General features: G+C 51.8%; 1 protein-coding gene across 1 annotated transcript in view; it reads left to right on the top strand.

Moving 5' to 3' along the window:
• LOC140386495 (von Willebrand factor A domain-containing protein 7-like) overlaps positions 1–17488 on the top strand; it is a 232342-nt gene that overhangs the window by 210938 nt on the left and 3916 nt on the right. Inside the window, exons 14-16 of the mRNA XM_072468886.1 lie at positions 2249–2520; positions 6373–6509; positions 17164–17323. Of these exons, the coding sequence (XP_072324987.1) occupies positions 2249–2520; positions 6373–6509; positions 17164–17323 (569 nt within the window). The remainder of the gene's footprint in view (positions 1–2248; positions 2521–6372; positions 6510–17163; positions 17324–17488) is intronic.

The raw sequence follows: 17488 nt of genomic DNA, 5'->3' as shown, positions 1-17488 counted from the left end.
CACACACTGACTCTAACTGGGGTACGGGTTCCACACACACTGACTCTCACTGGGGTACGGGTTCGACACGCACTGACTCTCACTCGCGTACGGGTTCCACAAACACTGGCTCTCACTGGGGTACGGGTTCGACACGCACTGACTCATAGGGGTACGGGTTCCACACACAATGACTCACTGGGAAATCTGTTCCAAACATACTGACTTTCACTGAGGTACATGTTCCACACATATTGGCACTCGCTGGTCTACAGATTCCACACACACTGACTCTCACTGGGGTACGGGTTCCACACACACTGACTCTCACTTGGGTACGGGTTCCACACACACTGACTCTCACTGGGGTACGGGTTCCACACACACTGACTCTCACTGGAGTACAGTTTCCACACACACTGACTCTCACTGGGGTACGGGTTCCATTCATACCGACTGTCACAGGGGTACGGGTTCCACACACAATTACTCTCACTGGGAAATGGGTTCCACACATACTGACTCTCACTGGGGTACAGGTTCCATACAAACTGACTCTCACTGGGGCACGGGGTCCACACTCAATGACACTCACTGAGGTACGGGTTCCACACACACTGACACTCTCTGAGTTACGGGTTCCACACATATTGGCTCTCGCTGGTCTACAGGTTCCACACACGCTGACTCTCACTGGGTTACGGGTTCCACACACACTGACTCTCGCTGGGCGACAGGTTCCACACACATTGACTCTCACTGCGGTACGGGTTCCACACACACTGACTCTCACTGAGGCACAGGTTCCACACACACCGATTCTCACTGAGGTACGGGTTTGACACGCACTGACTCTCACTCGGGTACGGGTCCCAAAGACAATGAATCTCACTGGGGTACGGATTCCACACACACTGACTCTCACTGGGGTAAGGGTTCCACACACACTGGCTCTCACTGAGGTATAGGTTCCACACACACTGACTTTCACTGGGTTACAGGTTCCACACACACTCCATCTCACTGGGGTACAGGTTCCACACACACTGACTCTCACTCGGGCACAGGTTCCGCACACAATGACTGTCACTGGGTTACAGGTCCCACGCACACTGACTCTTACTGGAGTACAGGTTCCACACAGACTGACTCTCACTGGAGTACAGGGTCTACACACACTGACTCTCACTGGGGTACGGGTTCCACATACACTGACTCTCACTGGGGTAAGGGTTCCACACTCACAGACTCTCACTGGGGTAAGGGTTCCACACACACTGGCTCTCACTGAGGTACGGGTTCCACACACACTGTCTCTCACTGGGTATGGGTTACACACACACGGACTCTCACGGGGTTATGGGTTCCACACACACTGACTGTCACACGGGTATGTGTTCCACACTCACTAACTCTCACTTGGGTACAGGTTCGCAATCACACTGACTCTCACTGGGGTATGGCTTCCACAGACACCGACTCTCACTGGGATACGGGTTTCACACACACTGACTCTCACTGGGGTACTGGTTCCACACACACTGACTCTCACTGGGGTACAGGTTCCACACACACTGACTCTCACTGGGGTGTGGGCCCACACTCACTGGCTCTCGCTGGGGTACGAGTTTCACACACATTGACTCACTGGGGTACGGGTTGCACACACACTGACTCTCACTGGGGTACGGGTTCCACACACAATGACCCTCACTGTGCTACAGGTTCCACACACGCTGACTCTCACTGGGGTACGGGTTTCACACACATTGACTCACTGGGGTACGGGTTCCACACACATTGACACTCACTGGGCTACGGGTTCCACACACGCTGACTCTCACAGGGGTACGGGTTCCACACACACTGACTCTCACTGGGGTACCGGTTCCACACACAATAACACTCACTGGGCTACAGGTTCCACACGCATTGGCACTCACTGGGCTACATGTTCCACACACACTGACTCACACTGGGAGATGGGTTCCACACACATTGACTGTCACAGGGGTACAGTTTCCACACACACTGACTATCGCTAGGCTACAGGTTCCACACACACTGACTCTCACTGGGGTACGGGGTCCACACACAGTGACTCTCACTAGGGTACAGTTCCACACACATTGACTCTCACTGTCACTGTGTTTTCCGTCCACTTCTACCTGATCCTCACTCTGTCATTTTTACAAACTCTGAAAGTTCCATCACAATCTGCCGGGTACATTTCTGCAGTTTAAGACTCTCTGGCCTGTTCCCTCCCCAGATCAGAATGCAACACTAATGGTCTCCGTGATTGGTTTCCCTCTCTTCCCAAACTCGTCAATCTCTGAGTTACTCCTGCTTGATGTGAACGGGGGCATCTTGCAGAATGGAACCATCCTGAGTGAGACGCTCGCCGCCGAGACCTACCTGGTGGAGATTGAGTCGATCCCGAGGGTGCCGTACTTGGTCCTGCTGCGGGGACAGGATGGGATGGGGAATATGTTCCAGAGACTGTCCGCCACCCTCATCTCCAGCTCCCGGGCAACATTGACGGTACAGTACTAACTCCTGCTCACCAAGACCGCCTTCCCATATATCTGGTGCCAATGTGTTCACAGCACTACTTGGTCCTAGTGCAGAGGGTAGACAATCTCTGGTATCTGCTTCACACTCGGTTGGTAGTTGCACAGAGTAAGCATGTGGCACCGATGCTGGATTCCAACCTGTGTCTGGATGGAGCGAAGTGGGAGAGAGAGAGAGGGAGAGAGTGTAACACAGGACTGATTACTGCCAGTGGTACATCATCATCTGTCACACCTTCCTACACCCCATTTTTAACCCTTTGTCCTATCACTCTCACAAATATTCTGTCCTACCTTTCAACAAGGGCGGCATGGTAGCACGGTGGTTAGCACAGTTGCTTCACAACTCCACGGTCCCAGGTTCGATTCCCGGCTTGGGTCACTGTCTGTGCGGAGTCTGCACGTTCCCCCTGTGTGTGCGTGGGTTTCCTCCGGGTGTTCCGCTTTCCTCCCACAGTCCAAAGATATGCAGGTTAGGTGGATTGGCCGTGCTAAATTGCCCTTAGTGTCTCCCAAAAAAAGGTGAGGTGGGGTTACAGGGATAGGGTTATGGTGTGGGTTTGTGTAGGGTGCTCTTACCAGGGTCGGTGCAAACTCGATGGGCCGAATGGCCTCCTTCTGCACTGTAAATTCCATGATTCAATAAACAGTGATAGGATGGGACACTGATTTGAGCCTGCGGTGACCGCCAGTGAGAGCGGCAACAAGAATGGAGCATTCGGCCCAAGACAACAGTTCTGGATAAACGCAAATCCGTCAAGGGGGCCCCATCGGGGAGGGGGCACAAAGGTAAGCATAGCCCCCAGTCTGGGCAGAGAGGAGGCGAGCGACGTGCCTGTCCCATGCCCACCTGGCAGTGCCAACCTGGCAGTGCCCATCAGTAGAAAGGTAAGTGCCAGAGGTGCACCCTCTGGGGAGCCCAATTGGGGCGGGATTCGTGTTATGTTTGTTTTGTGTGTGGGGGGGGGAACCCCGATACTGATGGTGGGGGTGGGGGACCCCCGATACTGATGGTGGGGAGAGCCCCAATTCTGATGGTGTTGGGGGGGGAGCCCCGATACTGATGGTGGGGGTGGGGAGCCCCGATACCGATGGTGGGGGGAGCCCCAATTCTGATGGTGGGGGTGGCGGGAAGCCCCAATACTGATGGTGCGGAGAGCCCCAATTCTGATGGTGTGGGGGGGTGGGAGCCCCAATTCTGATGGTGTGGGGGGGGAGCCCCAATTCTGATGGAGGGGGTGGCGGGGAGCCCCGATACCGATGGTGGGGAGAGCCCCAGTTCTGATGGTGTGGGGGGGGGAGCCCCGATACTGATGGTGGGGGGAGCCCCAATTCTGATGGTGGGCGTGGGGGAGCCCCGATACTGATGGTGGGGGGAGCCCCAATTCTGATGGTGGGGTTGGGGGGGAGCCCCGATACTGATGGTGGGGGTGGGGGAGCCCCGATACTGACGGTGGGGGTGGGGAGCCCCGATACCGATGGTGGGGAGAGCCCCAATTCTGATGGTGGGGGTGGCGGGGAGCCCCAATACTGATGGTGGAGAGAGCCCCAATTCTGATGGTGTGGGGGGGGAGCCCCAATTCTGATGGTGTGGGGGGGGGGAGCCCCAATTCTGATGGTGTGGGGGGGAGCCCCAATTCTGATGGAGGGGGTGGCGGGGAACCCCGATACCGATGGTGGGGAGAGCCCCAATTCTGATGGTGTGGGGGGGGAGCCCCAATTCTGATGGTGTGGGGGGGAGAGCCCCAATTCTGATGGTGTGGGGGGGGAGCCCCAATACTGATGGTGGGGGTGGGGGAGCCCCGATACTGATGGTGGGGAGAGCCCCAACTCCAATGGTGGGGATGGCGGGGAGCCCAATACTGATGGTGGGGATGGGGGGGGAGTCCCGATTCCGATGGTGGGGGTGTGGGGGTGAGTAAGGCATTCCCAATACTGGTGGTGGGGTGGGGTGGGGGGGGGGGGGGTGATGGTGCCCTGACACTGATTGTGAGGGAGGATGGAACATTCCCAATCCTGATGGTGCTGAGCAACAGCTCAGTTTTTCTCCATTGTGTTTGTTTAATGTTCCCATCAGGGGTTGTAAAACCTCATTAAATTTGCAGAGACATAAACTGCTGAAGACCTGTTTGTCATAATATACACCAGTATATCATGGTGCAGACACACACACTGATGGACACACAGCAAGACCAATCAACACACACAACACCGCAGCCAATCACCAGTTAGAGCACACTCACTATATAGACAGAGGGCATCAGAGTTCCTGCTCATTCGGGATGCAGCCTCCTACAAGGACAGAGCTTACAGCTTACAGCACAGATCCTCGCCATGTGCTGAGTGCATAGACTGGTTAGGACAGGCATAGGTCTTTAGTTTAATCTAACATCGTGTTAACCCACAGTGAAAGTATGTTCAACAGTTTCTAGCTTAATAAAATAGTGTTGTACTTTTTTAAGTGTTGGTAGCCTGTATGTGTTCCACGGATCCAGAGCACCCAACACATCACTGTTCTTTCCACTCCATAATAAAGCTACAAGCATGTTCTCCTGGGCCTGACCCCAACTTCCTCACAAGAGTCTAACACAGAACTGACTCATGCCTGGGACACATCAGCAGTCAGACACTAGCATATCCCAAAGATTAAAAGTTTAGCCTACACCTCATCATCTCTCTCACCCTCTCAATTACTTTCTGGCTCCCAAACCCTCTCACTCTGTCTCTCTCAATCTCACTCTCTCTGTCTCTCTCAGTCTCACTCTCTTTAGCTCTCTCAATCTCACTTTCTCTATCTCTCTCAGTCTCACTCTCTCTGTCTCTCTAAATCTCACTCTCTCTGTCTCTCTCAGTCCCATTCTTTTTCTCTCTCTCAGTCTCCCTCTCTCTTTGTCCCTCGATATCTATCTCACTCCATCTCTCTCAGTATTTCTCAATCTCGCTTTCTCAGTCTCATACTCTCTCTCTGTCACTCTCTCAATATCACTCTCTGTCTCTCTCTCATAATGTCTCACTCAAGGGCTGGTTTAGCACAGTGGGCTAAATAGTTGGCTTGCAATGCAGAACGATGCCAGCAGCGTGGGTTTAATTCCCGAACCGGCCTCCCCGAACAGGCGCCGGAATGTGGTGACTCGGGGCTTTTCACAGTAACTTCATTGAAGCCTACTTGTGACAATAAGCGATTATTATTATTATTATTATCAATTTCTTTTCCAATCTCTCAATCTCCCTCTCTCTTCCTATCACTCTCTCTGTCTCTCAATCTACCTCACTCAATCTCTCGATGTCCCTCGCAATTCTCTCTGAATCATTTTCTATCCCTCTCTCTTTGTCTCTTTCGCAATCTCTCTCTATCTATCTGCCTTAATCTCTCACTCTGTCTCTCTCGCAATCTCTCTCTATCTACCTGTCTCTCAATCTCTCTCTCTCTGGCTCACAAAACTTCTGCCTTGCTTTTGCTCTCTCTCTCTGCACTCACTCCGTGTCACTCAAATTCTGCCTCTTTCTGTCTCTCTCTGTCTCCCTCACAGACTCAAATTTTGCCTCTCTCCCATTCAATCTCTCTCTCTCTCAATCTTTCTCTCTCTCTCTCTTTCTCTCTCTCACACACACTCAATTTCTGCCTCTCTCAATCTCTTGCTCTATCTCTGTCTTTCTCAATCTCCCCCTCTCTCCCACTGCAACTCTGTCTCCCGGGAGTGCAGTTAGGCAGACTGTTTGTCTCTCATTAGATTACAGGAACAGTTCCATGCGACTGTGGATGGATATAAATGATGAAGCTGGTGTATCTGACCATCCAGTCGGTGTGTGTCTCTCCATTTAGGTAGAGGATGATGAAATTGTCCGGTTAGGACAGGAATTCAATGTGACTATTACTCTGAAATCAGAGGGGCCAACGGCAATGTACAACTTGACTGTCAGAGATGATCAGAACTTTGCTCAACGGATCGTTCCATCCAGGTATAAACACATCAAAGGTACAGCACGGGGTTAGATAAAGCTTTAAAAAAACCGATACAGCCCTGTACAGTGGGCGGCTCAGTAGCACCAGGGACCTGGGTTCAATTCCGGCCTTGGGTCACTGTCTGTGTGGAGTTTGCACGTTCTCCACGTGTCGGCATAGGTTTCCTCCGGCTGCTTCGGTTTCCTCCCACAGTCCAAAGATGTGCGGATTAGGTGGATTGGCCATGCTAAATTGCCCCTTAGTGTCAAAGGGTAGGTGGGGTTCTGGGGATGAGGGCAGGTAGAATGCTCTTTGGGAGGGTCAGTGCAGACGTGATAGCCCAAAGGGCCTCCTTCTGTACTGCAGGGATTCTGTGATTCTGTGACTGATACAGCACGGGGTTAGATGCAGAGTAAAGCTTCCTCTACACTGGAAGCCAGTGTCTAGTGGGGTACCATTTGTCATTTGCCCTTTACTGTAATGACTTAGATGAGTGTGTGGGGGGTAAGGATCAGTAAGTTTAAGGATGACACAAATATAGGACGGTTGGTTAACAGTAAGGCTAAAAGTCTTGGGTTACGGAATGATATAGACAGGATGATCAAATGGGCAGAAAAGTGGAATTTAATCCTGAAAGGTGTGAGGTGTTACACTTTAAAAGGAGCAATTTGACAAGGAAATATTCAATGCATGGCACCACACTGGGAAGTCCTGAGGAACAAAGAGACCTTGGCGTATTTGTAAATAGATCTCTGAAGGCAGAAGGGCAGGTTAATAGTGATTGTAAAAGACATATGGTACACAATCGAGGCATAGATTACAAAAGTAGGGAGGTCATGTTGGAGTTATACAGAACTTTGGTGAGGCCACAGCTGGAGTACTGTGTGCAATTCGGGTCACCACATTATAGGAAGGATGTGATTTCACAGTAGAGGGAGCAGAGGAGATTCACCAGGATGTTGCCTGGGATGGAACATTTAAGTTATAAAGATAATTTGGGTAGGCTTGGATTAATTTCGCTGGAGCAGAGAAGACTGAGGGGCGACCTGATCGAGGTGCAAATGGCATTAGGATTGGCAGATCTTGCGGTGGCAGGCTCGATGGGCCAAATGGGCTTTCTGCACTGTATTTTTCTGTGATAAACTGTCCCCATCAAACACTCCCTGGGATGGTTCAGCACGGGGTTAGATACAGCTTAAACCTCCCTCTACACTGTCCCCATCAAACACTCCCTGGGCTGGTTCAGCACGGGATTAGATACAGTTTAAACCTCCCTCTACACTGTCCCCATTAAACACTCCCAGGACCGATACAGCACAGGATTAGATACAGAGTAAAGCTCCCTCTACACTGTCTCCATCAAACACTGCCAGGACAGATACAGAACGGGGTTAGATACAGAGTGAAGCTCCCTCTACACTGCCCCCATCAAAATCTCCCAGGACAGATACAGCACGGGGTTAGATACAGAGTAAAGCTCCCTCTGCACTGTCCCCATCAAACACTCCCAGGACAGGTACAGCATGGTGTTCGATACAGAGTAATGGTCCCTCTCCCCTGGCCCCATCAAACAGTCCCAAGACATGTGCATCACGGGGTTAGATACAGAGTAAAGCTCCCTCTACACTGTCCCCATCAAACACACCCAGGACAGGTACAGCACGGGGTTAGATACAGAGTAAAGCTCCCTCTACACTGTCCCCATTAAACACTCCCAGGACAGGGACAGCATGGTGTCAGATACAGAGTAATGCTCCCTCTACACTGGCCCCATCAAACAGTCCCAAGACATATACATCACGGGGTTAGATACAGAGTAAAGCTCCCTCTACACTGTCCCCATCAAGCACTCCCAGGACATATACATCATGGGGTTAGATACAGAGTAAAGCTCCCTCTACACTGTCCCCATCAAACACTCCCAGGCAGGTACAACACGGGGTTAGATACAGAGTAAAGCTCCCTCCACACTGTCCCCATCAAACACTCCCAGGACAGGTACAGCACGGGGTTAGATACAGAGTAAAGCTCCCTCTACACTGTCCGCATCAAACACTCCCAGGACACGTACAGCACGGGGTTAGATACAGAGTAAAGCTCCCTCTACACAGTCCCCATTAAAGACTCCCAGGACAAGAACAGCATGGTGTTCGATACAGAGTAATGCTCCCTCTACACTGGCCCCATCAAACAGTCCCAAGACATGTACATCACGGGGTTAGATACAGAGTAAAGCTCCCTCTACACTGTCCCCATCAAACACTCCCAGGACAGGTACAGCACGGGGTTAGATACAGAGTAAAGCTCCCTCTACACTGTCCCCATCAAACACTCACAGGACAAGGATAGCACGGGGTTAGATACAGAGTAAAGCTCCCTCTACACTGTCCCCATCAAACACTCACAGGACAGGTACATCATGGGGTTAGATACAGAGTAAAGCTCCCTCTACACTGTCCCCATTAAACACTCCCAGGACAGGGACTGCATGGTGTCAGATACAGAGTAATGCTCCCTCTACACTGGCCCCATCAAACAGTCCCAAGACATGTACATCACGGGGTTAGATACAGAGTAAAGCTCCCTCTACACTGCCCCCATCAAGCACTCCCAGGACATGTACATCATGGGGTTAGATACAGAGTAAAGCTCCCTCTACACTGTCCCCATTAAACACTCCCAGGACAGGGACTGCATGGTGTCAGATACAGAGTAATGCTCCCTCTACACTGGCCCCATCAAACAGTCCCAAGACATGTACATCACGGGGTTAGATACAGAGTAAAGCTCCCTCTACACTGTCCCCATCAAGCACTCCCTGGACATGTACATCATGGGGTTAGATACAGAGTAAAGCTCCCTCTACACTGTCCCCATCAAACACTCCCAGGCAGGTACAACACGGGGTTAGATACAGAGTAAAGCTCCCTCCACACTGTCCCCATCAAACACTCACAGGACAGGGACAGCACGGGGTTAGACACAGAGTAAAGCTCCCTCTACACTGTCCCCATCAAACACTCCCAGGACAGGTACAGCACGGGGTTAGATACAGAGTAAAGCTCCCTCTACACTGTGCCCATCAAACACTCCCAGGACAGGTACAGCACGGGGTTAGATACAGAGTAAAGCTCCCTCTACACTGTCCCCATCAAACACTCCCAGGACACGTACAGCACGGGGTTAGATACAGAGTAAAGCTCCCTCTACACTGTCCCCATTAAAGACTCCCAGGACAGGAACAGCATGGTGTTCGATACAGAGTAATGCTCCCTCTACACTGGCCCCATCAAACAGTCCCAAGACATGTACATCACGGGGTTAGATACAGAGTAAAGCTCCCTCTACACTGTCCCCATCAAACACTCCCAGGACAGGTACAGCACGGGGTTAGATACAGAGTAAAGCTCCCTCTACACTGTCCCCATCAAACACTCACAGGACAGGGATAGCACGGGGTTAGATACAGAGTAAAGCTCCCTCTACACTGTCCCCATCAAACACTCACAGGACAGGTACAGCACGGTTTTAGACACAGAGTAATGCTCCCTCTACACTGGCCCCATCAAACAGTCCCAAGACATGCACGTCACGGGGTTAGATACAGAGTAAAGCTCGCTCTACACTGTCCCCATCAAACACTCACAGGACAGGGATAGCACGGGGTTAGATACAGAGTAAAGCTCCCTCTACACTGTCCCCATCAAACACTCCCAGGAAAGGTACAGCACGGGGTTAGATACAGAGTAAAGCTCCCTCTACACTGTGCCCATCAAACACTCCCAGGACAGGTACAGCACGGGGTTAGATACAGAGTAAAGCTCCCTGTACACTGTCCCCATCAAACACTCCCAGGACAGGTACAGCACGGGGTTAGATACAGAGTAAAGCTCACTCTACACTGTCCCCATTAAACACTCCCTGGACAGGTACAGCACGGGGTTAGATACAGAGTAAAGCTCCCTCTACACTGTGCCCATCAAACACTCCCAGGACAGGTACAGCACGGGGTTAGATACAGAGTAAAGCTCCCTCTACACTGTCCCCATCAAACACTCCCAGGACAGGTACAGCACGGGGTTAGATACAGAGTAAAGCTCACTCTACACTGTCCCCATTAAACACTCCCTGGACAGGTACAGCATGGTGCCAGATACAGAGTAATGCTCCCTCTACACTGGCTGCATCAAACACTCCCAGGACAGGTACAGCACAGGGTTAGGTACAGAGTAAAGCTCCCACTACACTGTCCCCATAAAACACTCTAAGGACAGGTACAGCACAGGATTAGATACAGAGTAAAGCTCCCTCCACACTGTCCCCATCAAACACTTCCAGTACAGGTGGAGCACAGGATTAGATACAGAGTAAAGTTCCCTCTACACTGTCCCCATCAAACACTCACAGGACAGGTACAGCACGGGGTTAGATACAGAGTAAAGCTCCCTTTACACTGTCCCCATCAAACACACCCAGGACAGGTACAGCACGGGGTTAGATATAGAGTAAAGCACCCTCTACACTGTCCCCATCAAACACTCACAGGACAGGGACAGCACGGGGTTAGATACAGAGTAAAGCACCCTCCACACTGTCCCCATTAAACACTCCCAGGACAGGTACAGCATGGGGTTAGATACAGAGTAAAGCTCCCTCTATACTGTCCCCATCAAACACTCCCAGGACAGGTACAGCACGGGGTTAGATACATAGTAAAGCTCCATCCACACTCCCCATCAAGCGCTCCCAAGGCAGGTACAGCACGGGGTTAGATACAAAGTACAGCTCCCTCCACACTGTCCCCATCAAACACTCCCAGGGAAGGTACATCACGGGGTTAGATACAGAGTAAAGCTCCCTCTACACTGTCCCCATCAAACACTCCCAGGACAGGTACAGCACGGGGTTAGATACAGAGTAAAGCTCCCTCCACACTGTCCCCATAAAACACTCCCAGGACAGGTACAGCATGGGGTTGGATACAGAGTAAAGCTCCCTCTACACTGGCCCCATCAAACAGTCCCAAGACATGCACGTCACGGGGTTATATACAGAGTAAAGCTCCCTCTACACTGTCCCCATCAAGCACTCCCAGGACGTGTACATCATGGGGTTAGATACAGAGTAAAGCACCCTCTACACTGTCCCCATCAAACACTCCCAGGACAGGTACAGCACAGGGTTAGATACAGAGTAAAGCTCCCTCTACACTGTCCCCATCAAACACACCGAGGACAGGTACAGCACGGGGTTAGATTCAGAGTAAAGCACTCTCTACACTGTCCCCATCAAACACTCCCAGGACAGGTACAGCACAGGGTTAGTTACAGAGTAAAGCTCCCTCCACACTGTCCCCATCAAGCACTCCCAGGGCAGGTACAGCACGGGGTTAGATACAAAGTAAAGCTCCCTCCACACTGTCCCCATCAAACACTCCCAGGGAAGGTACAGCACGGGGTTAGATACAGAGTAAAGCTCCCTCCACACTGTCCCCATCAAACACTCCCAAGGCAGGTACAGCATGGGGTTAGATACAAAGTAAAGCTCCCTCTACACTGTCCACATCAAACAATCCCAGGACAGGTACAGCACGGGGTTAGATAAAGAGTAAAGCTCCCTCTACACTGTCCCCATTAAACACTCCCAGGACAGGTACAGCATGGTGTCAGATACAGAGTAATGCTCCCTCTACACTGGCTGCATCAAACACTCCCAGGACAGGTACAGCACAGGGTTAGATACAGAGTAAAGCTTCCTCTACACTGTCCCCATCAACCACTCCCAGAACAGGTACTGCACAGGGTTAGATACAGAGTAAAGCTCCCTCTACACTGTCCCCATAAAACACTCTAAAGACAGGTACAGCACAGGGTTAGATACAGAGTAAAGCTCCCTCTACACTGTCCCCATAAAACACTCTAAGGACAGGTACAGCACAGGATTAGATACAGAGTAAAGCTCCCACGACACTATCCCCATCAATCACTTCCAGGACAGGTGCAGCACAGGATTAGATACAGAGTAAAGTTCCCTCTACACTGTCCCCATCAAACACTCACAGGACAGGTACAGCACGGGGTTAGATGTAGAGTAAAGCACCCTCTACACTGTCCCCATCAAACACTCCCAGGACAGGTACAGCACAGGGTTAGATACAGAGTAAATCTCCCTCTACACTGTCCCCATCAAACACTCCGGGGACAGGTAGAGCACGGGGTTAGATACAGAGTAAAGCTCCCTCTACACTGTCCCCATTAAACACTCCCAGGACAGGTACAGCATGGTGTCAGATACAGAGTAATGCTCCCTCTACACTGGCTGCATCAAACACTCCAAGGACAGGTACAGCACGGGTTAGATACAGAGTAAAGCTTCCTCTACCCTGTCCCCATCAACCACTCCCAGGACAGGTACAGAACAGCGTTAGATACAGAGTAAAGCTCCCTCTACACTGTCCCCATAAAACACTCTAAAGACAGGTACAGCACAGGGTGAGATACAGAGTAAAGCTCCCTCTACACTGTCCCCATAAAACACTCTAAGGACAGGTAAAGCACAGGGTTAGATACAGAGTAAAGCTCCCTCTACACTCTCCCCAAAAAACACTCTAAGGACAGGTACAGCACAGGGTTAGATACAGAGTAAAGCTCCCTCTACACTGTCCCCATAAAACACTCTAAAGACAGGTACAGCACAGGGTTAGATACAGAGTAAAGTTCCCTCTATACTGTCCCCATAAAACACTCTAAGGACAGGTACAGCACAAGGTTAGGTACAGAGTAAAGCTCCCTCTACACTGTCCCCATCAAACACTCACAGGACAGGTACAGCACGGGGTTAGATACAGAGTAAAGCTCCCTCTACACTGTCCCCATCAGGCACTCCCAGGACATGTACATCATGGGGTTAGATACAGAGTAAAGCTCGCTCTACACTGTTCCCATCAAACACTCACAGGACAGGGATAGCACGGGGTTAGATACAGAGTAAAGCTCCCTCTACACTGTCCCCATCAAACACTCACAGGACAGGTACAGCACGGTTTTAGACACAGAGTAATGCTCCCTCGACACTGGCCCAACAAACAGTCCCAAGACATGCACGTCACGGGGTTAGATACAGAGTAAAGCTCCCTCTACACTGCCCCCATCAAGCACTCCCAGGACATGTACATCATGGGGTTAGATACAGAGTAAAGCTCCGTCTACACTGTCCCCATCAAACACTCACAGGACAGGTACAGCACGGTGTTAGACCCAGAGTAAAGCTCCCTCTACACTGGCCCCATCAAACAGTCCCAAGACATGTACGTCACGGGGTTAGATACAGAGTAAAGCTCCCTCTACACTGTCCCCATCAAGCACTCCCAGGACATGTACATCATGGGGTTAGATCCAGAGTAAAGCTCGCTCTACACTGTCCCCATCAAACACTCACAGGACAGGGATAGCACGGGGTTAGATACAGAGTAAAGCTCCCTCTACACTGTCCCCATCAAACACTCGTAGGAAAGGTACAGCACGGGGTTAGATACAGAGTAAAGCTCCCTCTACACTGTGCCCATCAAACACTCCCAGGACAGGTACAGCACGGGGTTAGATCCAGAGTAAAGCTCCCTCGACACTGTCCCCATCAAAAACTCCCAGGACAGGTACAGCACGGGGTTAGATACAGAGTAAAGCTCACTCTACACTGTCCCCATTAAACACTCCCAGGACAGGTACAGCATGGTGCCAGATACAGAGTAATGCTCCCTCTACACTGGCTGCATCAAACACTCCCAGGACAGGTACAGCACAGGGTTAGATACAGAGTAAAGCTCCCTCTACACTGTCCCCATAAAACACTCTAAGGACAGGTACAGCACAGGATTAGATACAGAGTAAAGCTCCCTCCACACTGTCCCCATCAAACACTTCCAGGACAGGTACAGCACGGGGTTAGATACAGAGTAAAGTTCCCTCTACACTGTCCCCATCAAACACACCCAGGACAGGTACAGCACGGGGTTAGATATAGAGTAAAGCACCCTCTACACTGTCCCCATCAAACACTCACAGGACATGGACAGCACGGGGTTAGATACAGAGTAAAGCTCCCTCCACACTGTCCCCATCAAATACTCCCAGGACAGGTACAGCAAGGGTTAGATACATAGTAAAGCTCCATCCACACTGTCCCCATCAAACACTTCCAGGACAGGTGGAGCACGGGATTAGATACAGAGTAAAGCTCCCTCTACACTGTCCCCATCAAACACTCCCAGGCAGGAGAACACGGGGTTAGATACAGAGTAAAGCTCCCTCTACACTGTCCCCATCAAACACTCACAGGACATGGACAGCACGGGGTTAGATACAGAGTAAAGCTCCCTCCACACTGTTCCCATCAAACACTCCCAGGACAGGTACAGCAAGGGTTAGATACATAGTAAAGCTCCATCCACACTCCCCAACAAGCACTCCCAGGGCAGGTACAGCACGGGGTTAGATACAAAGTACAGCTCCCTCCACACTCTCCCCATCAAACACTCCCAGGGAAGGTACAGCACGGGGTTAGATTCAGAGTAAAGCTCCCTCCACACTGTCCCCATAAAACACTCCCAAGGCAGATACAGCATGGGGTTAGATACAAAGTAAAGCTCCCTCTACACTGTCCCCAATAAAGACTCCCAGGACAGGTACAGCATGGTGTTTGATACAGAGTAATGCTCCCTCTACACTGGCCCCATCAAACAGTCCCAAGACATGTACATCACGGGGTTCGATACAGAGTAAAGCTCCCTCTACACTGTCCCCATCAAACACTCCCAGGACAGGTACAGCACGGGGTTAGATACAGAGTAAAGCTCCCTCCACACTGTCCCCATTAAACACTCCCAGGACAGGTACAGCATGGGGTTGGATACAGAGTAAAGCTCCCTATACACTGTCCCCATCAAACACTCACAGGACAGGTACAGCACGGTTTTAGACACAGAGTAATGCTCCCTCTACACTGGCCCCATCAAACAGTCCCAAGACATGCACGTCACGGGGTTAGATACAGAGTAAAGCTCCCTCTACACTGTCCCCATCAAGCACTCCCAGGACGTGTACATCATGGGGTTAGATACAGAGTAAAGCACCCTCTACACTGTCCCCATCAAACACTCCCAGGACAGGTACAGCACAGGGTTAGATACAGAGTAAAGCTCCCTCCACACTGTCCCCATCAAACACACCGAGGACAGGTACAGCACGGGGTTAGATTTAGAGTAAAGCACCCTCTACACTGTCCCCATCAAACACTCCCAGGACAAGGACAGCACGGTGTTACATACAGAGTAAAGCTCCCTCTACACTGTCCCCATCAAACACTCCCAGGACAGGTACAGCACGGGGTTAGATACAGAGTAAAGCTCCCTCTACACTGTCCCCATCAAACACTACCAGGACATGTACAGCACGGGGTTAGATACAGAGTAAAGCTCCCTCTACACTGTCCCCATCAAACACTCCCAGGACAGGTACAGCACGGGGTTAGATACAGAGTAAAGCTCCCTCTGCACCGTCCCCATCAAACACTCCCAGGACAGGTACAGCACGGGGTTAGATACAGAGTAAAGCTCCCTCTACACTGTCCCCATCAAACACTACCAGGACAGGTACAGCACGGGGTTAGATACAGAGTAAAGATCCCTCTACACTGTCCACATCAAACACTCCCAGGACAGGTACAGCACGGGGTTAGATACAGAGTAGAAGTGAAGAGTGTCTCGGCAGAGCCTCGTGTGGAGTGGAAACTCAGACACACAGCGGATGGACTAATATCCTGTGCTGGATTCTCCAGTCGCCGACGCTGAAATCACCTTCGACGAATGGCCTCCATTACTCTAGGAGTACGCCGCACCATGTATCGACTGCCTCAGTCCCTTGCGCGCCCCCCGATGCACCGCCCCCGTCTGGCCGAGTTCCCGGGACACGTGTGGTCACACTCGTCTGGAACTCAGCTTGGCGGCTGCGGACTTAGTCCAGCGGCACCACGGTGGGGGAGGGCCGATCCACGGGCAGGGGGGGGACATTATTCGAAGCTGGGGACACTGAGGTGGGGTGGTCCGGGACGCACGGGGAAGTCTGGGGTGCGCGAGCCAGCCGAAGGGGAGGCACATTTTCGCGTGCCATGTCCGCGAGCATCCTCCGCCATGTTGCACGGAGCAGCCGCTGCAGGCCTCCGCCATGTTGCACGGAGCAGCCGCTGCAGGCCTCCGCCATGTTGCACGGAGCAGCCGCTGCAGGCCTCCGCCATGTTGCACGGAGCAGCCGCTGCAGGCCTCCGCCATGTTGCACGGAGCAGCCGCTGCAGGCCTCCGCCATGTTGCATGGAGCAGCAGCTGCAGGCCTCCGCCATGTTGCATGGAGCAGCAGCTGCAGGCCGCCGCCATGCACATGCACAGCCATGGACCCGGCAATTCTCCGCGGCGTATCGGCAGCTAGTGCCGGGTGTTCTACGCTGCCGTCCTGCTAGCCCCAGTAAAACGGGGAATCGGTGGCCGTTTTGTGCCAGGTTGTCTGGGGAAAAACGCCACCGTTCCCACTCCGGCCTGGTGACATAATCCCGGAATCGGAGAATCCAGCTCCCTGTTTCCGTGATTGATCATCCTGTATAATTCTCGCTGTCTCTCACTCCCAGCGTCACACTTCAGGGGAACAAGAGTGTTGCAGCAGTGGCCTATTTCATCGTTCCGAATGGCACAGCGACTGGGACGACCATCACCATCACCATCGAAGCCACGTCCACCGAAACCGATGACTTCAATTATGACGTGCTCCATCTCACTGTCAGGGACCAGGTACTGGGATTTATGGAGATTCCCACTTGGGAGAGGCAGTGAAAATAGCCTTTATCTCCCTCATCTTCACGTTAATATGATGGTCAGAACTGAGGGAGCGGTGCACTGTCAGAGAGTCAGTACTGAGGGAGTGCTGCACTGTCAGAGAGTCAGTACTGAGGGAGT

Source organism: Scyliorhinus torazame, chromosome 12, assembly GCF_047496885.1.
Source record: "Scyliorhinus torazame isolate Kashiwa2021f chromosome 12, sScyTor2.1, whole genome shotgun sequence".
Taxonomy (NCBI): Eukaryota; Metazoa; Chordata; class Chondrichthyes; order Carcharhiniformes; family Scyliorhinidae; genus Scyliorhinus; species Scyliorhinus torazame.
This window is presented reverse-complemented; position numbering and strand designations above follow the sequence as displayed.